Consider the following 12,675-nt stretch of genomic DNA (forward strand, 5'->3'; position numbering starts at 1 on the left):
GTGGTCAGAGCTAGTCGCCCCTCATAGTTTACATGTTCTGTCCCGAGAGGATCGAGTCCAACTTGCGGTGAACTACAGACTGTGACTCCGACAGCACCTGCGTCCCTCCAGTGTGACCTTGAGATACTTGTACAGGGGGTGAGGGGAGAGGAGTGTATGGAAGGGCACGGGCAAGGGGTCAGGGAATAGAAGCTGTGAAAGGAGGGAGGAAGGAGAAGGGAAGGAGTGGGGTTGGGGCGGGGGGTGTTGACCTTGATCTGCTTGTAGAGCTCTCGGACCATGTCGTTCACCTCTGGCTCAGGCATGGGGGGGTCCTGCTCTCTTGTGCAGTAGGAGTATCTCTTGAAGATAAAGGCAACGTCCTCCCTGCCGCCAGTCGTCAGCTAGAATTCAGCTGTCCAGTCAGCTACAAGTCGACCAACCTGGTCACGTTGTGCGGGCGGAGAAGCTCGTACAGCTGCTGCTGAGTCACTTCAGTCTCTTCCGTGAAGTCGGTAGTCTCCAGCCACTCTCGCAGCTGCCCGGCATCGGGCCCGTCATATCGATAAGTTTCCTCCGGGTCCACGAAGGAGCGGAAGAAGCTCAAGGCACGAGCGAAGCCGTAGAGGATCTGATGGACGATGTCGACGTGGCGGGTGCGGTTGGCCATGTAGACCTGATAGCTCTCCATGATGATGCCGACGACCAACTGAAGGACGATGAAGACGTAGAAGACGACGAAGGGGATGTAGAGGATGGGGGCTCCTGTGGGGTTCACTGCATGGAGGTCCGAGTACTTGATTCCCTCTCCCAGCAACGTGGCGAAGAGAGTGAAGTAAGAGGAATTGAAGGTGGCAAACTCGAGGAGCGCGTGTCCGAAGAGGAGGTAACCGACGTATGCGAAGCCCACGTTGCAGACGCAGACGAGGATGATGTACTGCAGGAGATAGACCTTCATCACCAGAAACGTCTCGATCAGACCAGCCGTCATCGTACTCATTGCCATGTACTTCAAGAAGCGCATCAGAGTTAGCAGCACGGTGAACGACTGGACGACGAAGTAGTTGTTGCTGTTGTATGCCGCAGGCATCAAGCTGAGCGTTGTGTTGTGCATTTGAAGCATGTCGAGGCTGACGTCCCTCCGAGCGCCCTCAATGATGGGGCCAAGTTGCACTTTGATGTCTCGTCGCACCGGGTCGGCAATGACGATCATCCAAAGGACGAAGTCCATGAAGAAGAAAGTGAATTGCAGGATGTCGATAATGATCCAGAAGCTGCCGAGGAACTGAGTGTAAACCTTCCCCGCAGCTCGATGGATCAGAAAATCCTTTACGTCTCCCACGACGTACATGATAATCCCCATCATCACAAGAATCTCGAGCACGATCTGAACGTAGTCGCGATTCTTGTTCATGTAAACTTCCGATCTCATACTTGAAATTTCGATCTTCGGCTTGACCCTTCCGAAAGTTGTAAACTCAACGATGAGCTCGATCTGAGCAAACATGTTCACCGACGGATTGAACGTCGCAAAGTCCAGGCGCCACCACTGCGTTGCCTCATCGATCCAGCGATCAGCCTTGAGCGAACGCAACTGAGTCAAAGTGTCGTTGTAGTTGAAGGGGAGTTTGATGACGAATCCGTTGTCTTCTCCTTGACTGGGAAAAGTAGTGTAGCGATACTTCTGATCATTGTAGTATGGCCCAAAGGGTTGCCTCGATTCCACTCCTCCTGCCTCAAGCGAGGGGTAGCAGTAAGGGAAGAATGGGACATACTTGGCTGTCGGAGAACACTTGTTGAGGGCTGCTCGTCGTTGAGTCAGCCGAAGACCGTTGGCGATGCGATTGTGATCCAGCAAAGCACTCTTGTAGAAGTCTATCTTGGCCTCCCCATTGCTCCAGAACAAGTCGTAGTAGAGGGGAACAAACTTTCGCTCCAGCCATGTCCACAGCTCGTCGGTGGTTCTGATGTCTTCAAAGCGGAATTGGCCTCGAGTAGAGTCCATCAGGGGAGAGTTGAAGTAATCCTTGAACGTCACATTGATGTTGCAGGCGTCCTTACCATTCTTCTGATGGTACAGGGCGATGAGGTAGATCGTAACGAAGAAGAGATATCTCAAGAAGGACATGGATAGAACAGTCCTGCTCCTCTTCACGTCTATCTCTTCCCACAACCTTCGAAGCGATAGGATCTTTCCCTCAGCTGTGGTGTAACTTCCCCTCCTCCCCATCATCTTCTCAGTCTTGCGGCTGATCAGCTGATTGTTGGCCGCTGAGTCTGGCTGGCCGTTGCCAGGGAAGGGCTGCAGCATGGGAGCAGAGAAGTGGGAGGAGATGACGAGCTGGGAGGAGGAGGAGGGCGGCTGCTCCTCCCCCTTCCCGTTCAGCTTCTTCGCCCCATCGATCGCCGACATACCAAGCGGCGCCCTGGCTCCAACAGTCAGGGGGGTGGGGGTGATCCAAGAGGGGTCATCTTGACTTACGAATGGGGGGTGGATTCGGACATGCGGTTGGAAGTGTAGATTTTAGGGAGGGTGGGTAAGTCACAGAGGGGAAAAAAAAGGTCAAACACTCCTGAGGAGTGTTTGACGGGCCGACATCCTGCCGCAGTGCAGATACAAATAAGTGGGGTAGTAGGCGTCTGTAGCATTTTGTTTGTATGTCAGTGAGTACCCTTTACTGATCTGTAAGTAAAAGGGGGGTTAATATCAGGTGGAGCAAGAGAGCGATCGTATGTAAGAACAGACCGTTTGCTTGATCATTGTTTTGATAGGAATAGTGGAACAATTTCATGCCGCGAGGAAATCGTCGAAGACATTCAGAAAGGGTTGGGAGCGTTTAATCCTCTACTCACTCCCATGGCCAACCAGTACAGACCTGAGCGTCTTCTGGAGCAAAAAATCTCGACGTATTCTTGAACAATGATCAGGTCGAGAGATGCCAATCTCTTGATCAAACCTGCATGACGTCGGTTCTCGGAACGCTCTGGTACACTTCACCCCAGCAGATGACTCGTCCGGAAACTCTGCGCAGGAGCGATGAGACTTGAAGATCCGTCAGCTGCTCCTCACCTTTCAGCACCGCATGCAGCGTTGAAACCAACATGAACGAACTGCAAAATTCAGAGGGAGACACGGAGGGAAGGGTATCATGTGTCACCAGGAGAGGACCTGTAGGAGCTAATTGGACCGTCGCGTTGGTCATGCAGGAGGTGTCAATCTTCTGAAGCATCTTCTCACATATGAAAGTCCAGCCCCCACATCCCCCTTGTACACATTCAGCACTTTGTAACGGGGCACTGCCTCCTGCAGCTGGTTGCGAGGTAGAGTACAGACGGGCTGCGAAAGCATCAAAGGATGACAGGGACGAGGGCCAGGCCTTGTCCGACCTGATCCTTTGCCGAAGCAAGTCAGCCTTCCAACTGCGTTGATGACGCAGGTGTGTCCCGACCCGCATGAAAGCGACTCGGTGATGGAATCTTGACGAACCTGATTCGATCAGGAGTCAGAAAGAATCCATGGGACCGAAGCTCTCATCTGTAAACCTCCTTCAACTTGCTTTCGTCCAGCATCTCCTCGCTTCCCCAGCAGACTGGCTGTCCTTGCTGATCAATAGCGCAAGTGTGCGCGTGTCCGGCCGCTGTGATGACTTTTAACAACAGTCAAGGCTTTGACTGGTACTTACAAATACCGTAGAATCCAAGTCCCGTCGGAGAATCAAGCCTTCCTTCTGCTGGGTTTCCCCAGCAAAGAATCTGAGCAGCATTAGGGTCCATGGGACGAGAGCCAAGCAACATACTCGTCCAAGAGCGTTCAAAGCGCAAGTATGAGAGAATCCGCAGCTGATCTCCTTTACCGACAACCCTTGAGGCACTCCCAGCTGACCCGAAGCGTTCCAACCCCAACAAGCAACTTGTCCAGACGGCATGCCGAAACTTCGGTCCGCGCGATCCTGACCGGATGTGTAGATGGCACATGCGTGGGCTCCACCAATAGAAATGTAGGACACATGCTCTAGCTTAGGAGGATTGCTCTTCCCGAAAACATTGTTACCCCAACACCTGTTTTGCAGATGTCAAACTCTCTACCCCCTTGCAGCGAGACTTTCAACCTGATTTCCCTGCTTGCCTGTTGTCCAACCCGAACATTGCTCAAGATTTCGCTTACGATCACGCAAGTTTGCCCATCTCCAGTTGCAACCTGACTTGTTTCACAATTGATTGCAGCAAATCATATCATCTACCTGCCAGATCCTTGCGTTGTCCAAGTATGCAGGAGCTTGACTCTGCTGGTAATCGTTTCCTCCCCAACACCGTAGCTTTCCTTCTCGTCCAAGAAGGCAGGTGTGCGAATTGGACACTGAAATCTGTCCACTTGCAGAACGACGTAGCTGGAGTACTTGTCACAAGGACCATGAAGCATCGAGCTCTCTTCTTACCACCCTCCGTTGTTGGCTTTCAAATCTTTGCAGCTCCAGTAATTGTCTCTTCAAGTTGTCTACAAGCTCCGTGGTGCTTCGTAGCTTTCTTGTCTCGAAATCGAGCCTGTTGCATGCACATGATCTCAGCGCTCTAATGGCTTTAAGTTGTTTCACCTCTCGTAATTTTGCACTTTCAACAGGTTGAGCTGCTCTGCCAGTACAAGTCAGGCAGTGTTGAGATTCTAGGACATGACAATTACTCGCCATTCAATGATTGCAGCAAGGCATCGACAGGACCTAGGTCGCTTCCTTGCACTGACAGCAAGTATCTCTGCCTGTCTGCCTCTGTGATACTATTTTTGATTTCGCTCTCGGCCTGAGGTCGGCATCATCCCAGCATAGGTGATGGCGCAGGAGACCTGGGCCATGGCGCGACTGAGATTGACATAGCGGGTGTTCTCCTCCTCGAATCTCTGTCCATAGTCTTGTAGAATCTTCTGAGTTTGTGACAGATTGACCTGCATTGCAGTGACACTGGGGACTCGTCAAACAGTCACACTGTGACGCCTACTTGCAGAGCCTTCATCATGGACAACTCCACTTCGATGCACCCACATGCCTGCTGCGACGACCCTTGTCCTCCTGACAGCATCAGCAGCATCCAGACTAACAGTCGCGTACGCATGATCATGATGTCCTATAGGCATGCCCTCATGATCACTTACGGCTGTCCGAAGCCTGTCTGTTAGCCTAGTCAATCCTCGTACTGATTTTTAACTTAACTTTGAGTAAAGGAACTCTCAGGCTAGGCCACCAGCTAGCGACTTTTACATTTTACGGGAGTCTTATAAAACAATTTTTGAAAGCCCCGGACGCACAAGACGCCTAGAAAATAAAACAATTTACACTATGAAATGTATAATTTCAATAAATTTATGAGTTATAAATATCAAATATGGTACAATGCCAAAATGTAGATAGTAAAGGAATTCCTTTACATACTTCTTTATAAAAGGAATATTCAATCAAGCAGGTCCTAGGTCTGGTCATAGGAGTTCTTAGGTCTTCTCTTAGTCCGAGCAGTGTCCTAGAAAGTATATCAGCTACTACCACCTCCTACCACCGAGAAAGCCTCGCAATGCTTCGGCGGTCGTTGGGAAAGGCCATTACGGCGGGTAAGCAGGCGCAGAGAAATCGCGCTTCAATGCAACAATGTCTTCCATCTGTTACTTGTTGTCTTTTCGATGGTGCAATCGTCTTAATCTGCCCTTTGTTATCTCCATTACAATCAACTCGATCCCTAAATGGTTTGCGCTATGTGTAGGGTGCCTGAAACAATGGTTCTGCTTCATTACTCTGCTCCACAACAAACAACAGATAGCAAAATCATATTCATTTCAATGGTTCTTGATACTCGTAACAAAATGACCTGTCTTGAAACAAATTGCAGTTTTTGCCCATTTCAACTAGTAAATAACTTTCTTTCCACAGCCCAGCGCCTGAACCAGAAAGGGAGCGCAGCTGCTGCAGCTAGGATGTTTTCCTCTGCCAACACTCCAGTACAATTCAGCGAAGGTCTCAAGGATCAGGATCGCATCTTTCAAAACATCTATGGTGAACACGACACGAGCATCAAGGGTGCGATGAAGAGAGGTGATTACTACATGACCAAAGAAATAGTGCAAAAGGTGAGATCAGGGTGTAACTTGTATCATATTCTGATCCATGGTTTTGTGAAGGGGTGGGAGTTCACCATCAATGAGCTCAAAGCCTCAGGATTGCGTGGTCGTGGTGGTGCAGGCTTCCCAACAGGTCTTGCAGAATCCTCAAGCTCAGTTGAGATGGGGTTCGTTGAAATCATCTGCAGGATTGAAATACTCATTCATGCCCAAGAAGAAAGATGGACGGTATCAAGATGTCTGTAAGACTCTTGGGATCTGAGCTGACTGCATCCGCCAACTAGACCTTCGTATCTTGTGGTGAACGCCGATGAGAGTGAACCCTGCACATGCAAGGACAGAGAGATTCTCCGGCATGAGCCTCACAAGCTGGTAGGCATGGCTTGTACCATTCTCTTATTTGATCATCTGATTCAGGTGGACGGATGTCTGGTTGTTGGTGCTGCCATGCTCGCCAAGGTTTGACGCAGCAATTGCATTGGACGAGCGTGAAATGAAATATAGGCTGCTTACATCTACATTCGTGGAGAATACTACGATGAATATGTTGCCTTGGAGAAAGCTATTGCCGAGGCGTATGCAGAAGGAAAACTCGGCAAGAATGCTTGTGGCAGTGGATATGACTTCGATGTCTATGTTCATCGCGGTGTGAACCTTTTATTCGATCACAGAATAATCTTGTGATATGACTCGAATCAAGGTGGAGGCGCATACATTTGCGGCGAAGAGACTGCTATGATTGAATCTTTGGAAGGCAAACAGGTAAAAACTCCTTCCTTTTTAAACTTTCCTTGACCTTTGGTGCAGGGCAAGCCAAGGCTCAAACCTCCTTTTCCTGCAAACGTTGGCCTGTGGGGTTGCCCCACCACCGTGACCAATGTTGAGGTATTTTGGTTCCAAGATTGTTTATGCCATTAAGCCACCCCTTCAATCGATTTTAGACCGTTGCTGTCGTTCCGACAATCATGAGAAGGGGTGGTAGTTGGTTTGCTTCTTTTGGGCGCGAAGGGAACAAAGGCACCAAGTTGTTCAACGTTGGAGGTCTTTAGTTTTTTAATGCGTGTCTACATCGTCCAACTCTATCATAGGCAACGTAAATAATCCTTGCACGGTTGAGGAAGAGATGGGTAAATGAACATTCACTGAATGCGAATTGATGCTGACGGGTTTGATGAAGGTGTTCCGATGCGTTATCTCATCGAAAAGCATGGAAAAGGTGTTCGTGGTGGCTGGGACAATCTGCAGGTTTGTTTGGCATTTACTGCAGATTGTATTTTTCTCAAGTTTTCTGTATTAATTCAGGCTGTAATTCCTGGAGGAGTTTCGGTTCCCATGATCACAAAGAGCATGGCGGCAGAAGCAATCATGGTAGCGAATTATCGATTTGCTGAAATCCAAAGTGATTCGCCTACAGGACTTTGATGGTCTGCGGAAGTATAAATCGGTCTCTCTACTCTTTTGGCACTTGAATTCAGTGTGTACTGACAAGTTCTGTAGGCACTCGGAACTGGCTCTATGACGGTGCTCGATAATTCCCAGGTCATTCACGCAGAGCAGCACTTATCTGTCCTAATCACGTTGTTTCAGGATATCATCAAAGCAGTCGCCCGTATTTCCTCGTTCTTTAAGCACGAGAGTTGTGGTACGTGCTGTATGGAATCTGCCGTGTGTGTTAAGAAATGCCGATGCAGGACAATGTACCCCGTGCAGAGAGGGTTGCATGTGGATGTACAACATCCTTCAGAGATTTACCATAGGTCAAAAACTCTTTCACGATTTTGCCCTGAAGCAAGCTTGGTAGGCAATGCATCAATTGGTGAGATTGACATGCTCGACGAGATTTCTCGTCAGGTGAACCGAGAAACGCGTTTTGGGAGTTGACTTGATTGATCTGTTCTGAAATCAACTGCAGATTGAAGGTCATACCATTTGTGCCCTTGGAGATGCGGCAGCTTGGCCTGTTCAGGTGTCATGTGGTCTGCTTATCGTGTTGGGCTATGCTCACCGATAAATTTGCAGGGACTCATCAGAAATTTCCGACCGCTTATTGAAGAGCGTATCAACCAATACAAAGCATCAGGAACCCTGTAAGCATAAGATTGATGGATAACCACATGGTTCCAAGGCTCCCAGAGTGACTTTGGAGGTTGTGATATATTAACTTTCGAAGTGTTCGATCTCGAGTCAGCCTACAGTGCCTGGTTTATGATGGAATGATAGTAAACTCTTCGTAGTGAAACTTATGATGGAACGTATGCCAGCCGTGCCAGTCAGATAGCGCCGAGTTAACAAAAACTCTCCTGTAAACCAAAACGTCTTACGTGGCGAGGCGGCATGTAGTACATGGGATGAAGAGGGGACTTTCCTAGCCGTCTTGTTAAGGTCCTCTCATGTCTGGATGCTTGGGTTTCACATCCTAGCATACAGTCTATCTCTCATGTGCTCCTCAATTCTGTTTTTGTGTGCATTAAACTCGGTCTTGAGCAAAAACTGTCTTGTTACAACTGAGGTCGATGTGATGTCTGCGTGACTTTTCTGAGGTCGACTGACATACTAGCGTAGTCAGTGACTCGAAACGATATGCCTGACTCCGAGTCACAGGTTGGCCGGGCCTGAGTCCGGGTCACCCGTGCCACACCGGACCGTCGGACCCGGGACTCGTCACTGAGGGTTGGACCTTTTTTGACCGGCCCGGCCCGGGCGGTGCGGCGGCCGGGCGGCTCAGGCCCGGCCGGGTTGGCCTCATCCATCCTCAGACCCAGTTACTAAATTGTGTGTGCGCCGGAAATAGATCATCAAGCATCAGCGGCTTCCTGTTGCTCCACCGCAGCAGCAGCAGCTTGGTCAGCTCAGCGTCTCTCCCTCTCCCTCTCCCTCCCTCCCTCCCTCCCTCTTCATCTTCTCTGTACTTCCTTCCTATCACCCTCATCCAATCCTTCAGGGCCTGCTTTCCTCGTTCCAACTGGTTGCCACTCGTTCTGTGAGCATGATTTCCTTTCTCACGGATTGATCCTGTCCTATACCTGTTTCCAACTACAAAGCCTAGACATTTTAAGCTTTCAGACACAGAAAACCCTGCACCAAGGATGTCAGACTGTGCAGAAAGAGCCACTAATGTACCCTCAGTCACTCATGTTGATCCGTTGAAAAGACGAAGAAGACTATTTGCGATCTCTCTTGCATTCTTTGCATGTTTATTTTCTGTATTGCTTGCTTGGATGGATAACAGCAGACAAGGAGCAAAAAGTATTGAAATGGGTCAAGAGTTAAATGGAATGTCAGCTTCTGAAAAGGAAGTGGGTCATGTTACAAATCATGTACTTCAAAATCTGTTGGCGATGGTAGAGGAAGAGTCAGGTCATCGAGATGCAAGTCCAGTAGAACTTGCAGAGACTCAAACTACTGGAGCAAAGAAGCCTTGCGGGAAAGAGGTAAGCAGTGCAGTTGTGTTGTTGTGTATGGCAAGGCTAATGCGGATGTAGTGTTTGGCACGAAAAAAGATCATTGCGGCTAAAATGAAGGCTCTGAGGGATGAGATCAATCATGATTTCAAGGCTATGACAGGTGAGCTTAAGTTTCATCATGTTCGTGTGCTCAATGTGAATGGTGCAGACTTCGGGCACAAAGCGGGTTATCTTCCTCCTCCACAGTCCATCAAGCAGCAAGTGATGCAAGGCACTCTGCTTGGAGGCGGAAAGAGCGATACGGGGGCGAATGCTGTTGCTCCTCCTCCATTTGATCCTTCTAAAGTGTTAAGCTCCAAGTCGAGATCGGGTTCGGATTCAGGAAGCTCTAAAACAAGTCTTGTTAGCAAGTCAGATAGTGCTACATCATCGCTCCCTTCTTCAGATTCTCAGTCGACAGGTGAAAATGCCGTGTTATCCTCTTTGCTATTACGATGCTCATCTTCTCCCTGCAGTGGATCCGCCCCCACCTGTTCCTGACTCATCGGGGTCGAGTGCGATTTCGTCGGATGACTCTGGCACGTCGTCATTGGACTCTTCTCTGAATGTGGACGATTCCAGCCTTTCCCAAAGTAGCAGTGACTCCTCACTCTCGGATATGCATGCCGACCGTGGAAATTCTCATTCATCTCATTCTTCCGGAGACTCTGCGTGGGCAAAAGCGTTTTCTTTCATCAAGAAGACTGACAATCCCGTCGTTGGCTCGAGCAACTCGCGCACACAAGTGCACAACCACCATTCCAAGGTTGTATGTCTCTCTCTTTTATTTGTACAAGTTTGACTGTGAGTAGGACAAGGACCCGCTTGCAGCGGCTGAGAATGACAAGTTTCTCCGTGGCTTCGAAGATCCAAGAACCACAGGACTCTCTTCTACCAAACGTGAACCTCCTTGTTGTTGCGTGGGACACTCATTGTTTGACAGACGGGAAGCATGATAGTCTTTTTGATCCTACATCTCCTCTGAAGAAGGTCCCCTGCATGTTTGTTGATAAGCTTTCTTTGACTCTGATATCAGGGAAGTGACCCTTTGAAATCAGCGGAAAGTGACAAGTTTCTACGGGGATTTCTTGGTGCCTAATGATCGACGTCATTTCTCTAAATAAACATCAATGCTATGCATCCCATTGTTCGTTGGATTCCTCGTTAGTGTATCACTGAAACCATAGGAGCACAGCTCCTCACAGTTGAGGTCAACCATATGGGCCATTGAAGCACTGATTTCCTTTCCTGTGCTTCCACCAGTGCAGAACGAACACAGCACGGTAAATATATCACACTTCTCCATTGACACTTACACAGTATACGCCTGTGTAACTTCTCATCACTCAGATCAGTTTCAAACAGGCGTGGGATTCAAAGCCATTTTTTGGAGGTAAAGAATCATATTTTCATTGAAATTTCACAAGACCACATGGCGCACTGCCTTTGTAACTAAATATCACGTTTATGGGCCGAAGTAAGCCTCAGGGAAGCCGGGGATGGGCTTGAAGTTTCCGAGCTGCTCAAAAACTCCCTGCTTGGTGATGAAGTACTGGTGGGCAAATCTGATGAAAGAAATCAGATAAAAAAAAACCCTAGCTCTTATCTCACCCTCCGAATGCAATCATAGCAAGGCGTCCGTGCTTGATCTCAGCGAGCTGGTACTTCTCCAAGTTGGCCTCGTTCTTGCCCTGTTGCACATCAGCCACGAGAGAACTTGTTTCAGGATGAAGCTCACCGCGGAAAGGCCGAGAGGATCAAAGGAGAAGTCACCAGGGTAGCGAGTTCCCTGGATGGTCTGGAAGAGAGCGATTCCGCCGAAGATCTCGAGGAAGGAGGTCCACAAGAGGATCTGAGACATGCCACCGGACTTGACGAGAAGGTCGTGGGCCTCGATGGGGGAAACCTGCAAGATGTGAGCTCATCTCGCGCGCTGTGCCAGTGAAGCAGACCTTGTCAAAGAAGGGGAAGGTGTAGGACTCCTGGACGAGCCATCCGAGAACGGCAAGCATGGCAATGCGACCGTGCTTGAGCTCAGCCTCTCTCAACACCTTGACATCGAACACTTCGGAGAAGCCAAGGGGATCAAATCCAACATCTCCGGGGAGGGATCCGTCAAGGTTGGTCGGCTGCTTCAAGAAAGGAACGGACTCAGAGAAAGATCCCTCGAAGACAGCCATGCGAGGTCCACGCGAGATAGCTGAAGACGATAAAGTCAGATTCACGTCACAAAAATAGGATCGTGTTTTCACAGACAAAGATATCTTCACAGATGAACTGAAAACAATGATATCACACTGGAACATCTTCGAATTGACATTTCATTCGCACAAGTAGATGTCCTTGGTAGAATTCCTGCCTCTCACCCCCATGAACGTCCCCCCATGCCCACCACATCCTCCTGTGGTGGTTTCCACAAAATTCTCCAGACACAATTCTTTGAGAGCAGGTTTTCTCAATCATTTCTCACCAGCACGAGACGCGGCGGGGGCGGAGAGCCTTCCCGCAGGCGCGGGGGCGAACGCAGCAGCGCTGGCGGCAGCGGCGAGGAGGCTGATCGCTCTGAGCATGACCTGACGCGATTCGCCGCTCCCCTCCTTCTTATAACCCTCGCTACCACCCCCTCGTTCCCCTACCCCTTCTTGATCCTGACCCCCTACCCGCCGTGTTGACTGGATACTACCCCCTCAAATCCCATCCAACCTCCCGAGAAATATAAAACCACTACCACCCACCTCGCTACAAAGCCATCTCACTCCCACTACCCCTTCTTGAAGAAAAATCCAAGTACCCACCCCATTTCAGAACCCCTCTACCCCCCAATGCATCACAAGAGTGTTATCAAATGACAGGTAGTGCTTCTCGGGACCCCCCCCTTCTCTAGCTCCACCTGTGGTTTTCCCTTCTTAACTACCCCTCCTTCACGGTACCGACCCTCGGGACCCTCAGGACTTTAAAAAAAATACCCCACTGATTAAAGACACGAGGGTCGGGACCCCATGGGTCTTTGCTCATCCTACCTCATACACCCGTACTTTGATAATTGTAAAAGGGGGTAGTCATAGTGAATCTTCCTTGACCACCCAACACAATACTACCCACCCTCAGAACTTGATTCCTTTCTCACAAAATATTTTAGATTTGAAGAATAGATTT

General features: G+C 49.4%; 4 protein-coding genes across 4 annotated transcripts; 2 read left to right on the forward strand and 2 right to left on the reverse strand.

Annotated features, from left to right (window-relative positions):
* Window positions 1-28: 28 nt before the first annotated feature.
* On the reverse strand, window positions 29-5,058 carry GUITHDRAFT_116110 (hypothetical protein; the record flags this gene model as incomplete). The annotated part of the gene is made up of 18 exons (XM_005824726.1): window positions 29-97; window positions 252-366; window positions 423-2,405; window positions 2,833-2,891; window positions 2,937-3,003; window positions 3,050-3,090; window positions 3,138-3,316; window positions 3,367-3,466; window positions 3,523-3,626; window positions 3,669-3,732; window positions 3,777-4,038; window positions 4,089-4,177; window positions 4,221-4,367; window positions 4,416-4,521; window positions 4,572-4,608; window positions 4,695-4,773; window positions 4,817-4,915; window positions 4,969-5,058. 18 exons carry the CDS (start codon window positions 5,056-5,058, stop codon window positions 29-31), a joined length of 3,690 nt encoding a protein of 1,229 aa, XP_005824783.1.
* Window positions 5,059-5,526: 468 nt separating this feature from the next.
* GUITHDRAFT_198396 (F subunit of NADH-ubiquinone oxidoreductase) lies at window positions 5,527-8,315 on the forward strand. The gene is made up of 20 exons (XM_005824739.1): window positions 5,527-5,572; window positions 5,889-6,085; window positions 6,137-6,209; window positions 6,265-6,304; window positions 6,361-6,448; window positions 6,494-6,535; window positions 6,581-6,722; window positions 6,777-6,838; window positions 6,884-6,961; window positions 7,018-7,117; window positions 7,165-7,203; window positions 7,254-7,321; window positions 7,379-7,444; window positions 7,491-7,520; window positions 7,574-7,615; window positions 7,664-7,718; window positions 7,768-7,833; window positions 7,878-7,927; window positions 7,989-8,042; window positions 8,096-8,315. The coding sequence occupies exons 1-20, from the start codon at window positions 5,536-5,538 to the stop codon at window positions 8,165-8,167; spliced, it is 1,401 nt and encodes a 466-aa protein (XP_005824796.1). The 5' UTR covers window positions 5,527-5,535; the 3' UTR covers window positions 8,168-8,315.
* Window positions 8,316-8,870: 555 nt separating this feature from the next.
* GUITHDRAFT_165399 (hypothetical protein) lies at window positions 8,871-10,618 on the forward strand (the record flags this gene model as incomplete). Its single annotated transcript, XM_005824727.1, has 7 exons — window positions 8,871-9,507; window positions 9,559-9,640; window positions 9,689-9,940; window positions 9,996-10,285; window positions 10,332-10,419; window positions 10,463-10,509; window positions 10,556-10,618. The coding sequence occupies exons 1-7, from the start codon at window positions 9,163-9,165 to the stop codon at window positions 10,616-10,618; spliced, it is 1,167 nt and encodes a 388-aa protein (XP_005824784.1). The 5' UTR covers window positions 8,871-9,162.
* A 290-nt stretch (window positions 10,619-10,908) lies between these two features.
* Window positions 10,909-12,094, reverse strand: Lhcr14 (light-harvesting Chl a protein 14). Its single transcript, XM_005824740.1, has 5 exons — window positions 11,990-12,094; window positions 11,472-11,719; window positions 11,258-11,425; window positions 11,131-11,210; window positions 10,909-11,084 (listed from the first exon to the last, which is right to left on the reverse strand). Exons 1-5 carry the CDS (start codon window positions 12,087-12,089, stop codon window positions 10,985-10,987), a joined length of 696 nt encoding a protein of 231 aa, XP_005824797.1. The 5' UTR covers window positions 12,090-12,094; the 3' UTR covers window positions 10,909-10,984.
* Between the last annotated feature and the right edge of the window lie 581 nt (window positions 12,095-12,675).

Source organism: Guillardia theta (assembly GCF_000315625.1).
Source record: "Guillardia theta CCMP2712 unplaced genomic scaffold GUITHscaffold_91, whole genome shotgun sequence".
Lineage (NCBI taxonomy): Eukaryota > Cryptophyceae > Pyrenomonadales > Geminigeraceae > Guillardia > Guillardia theta.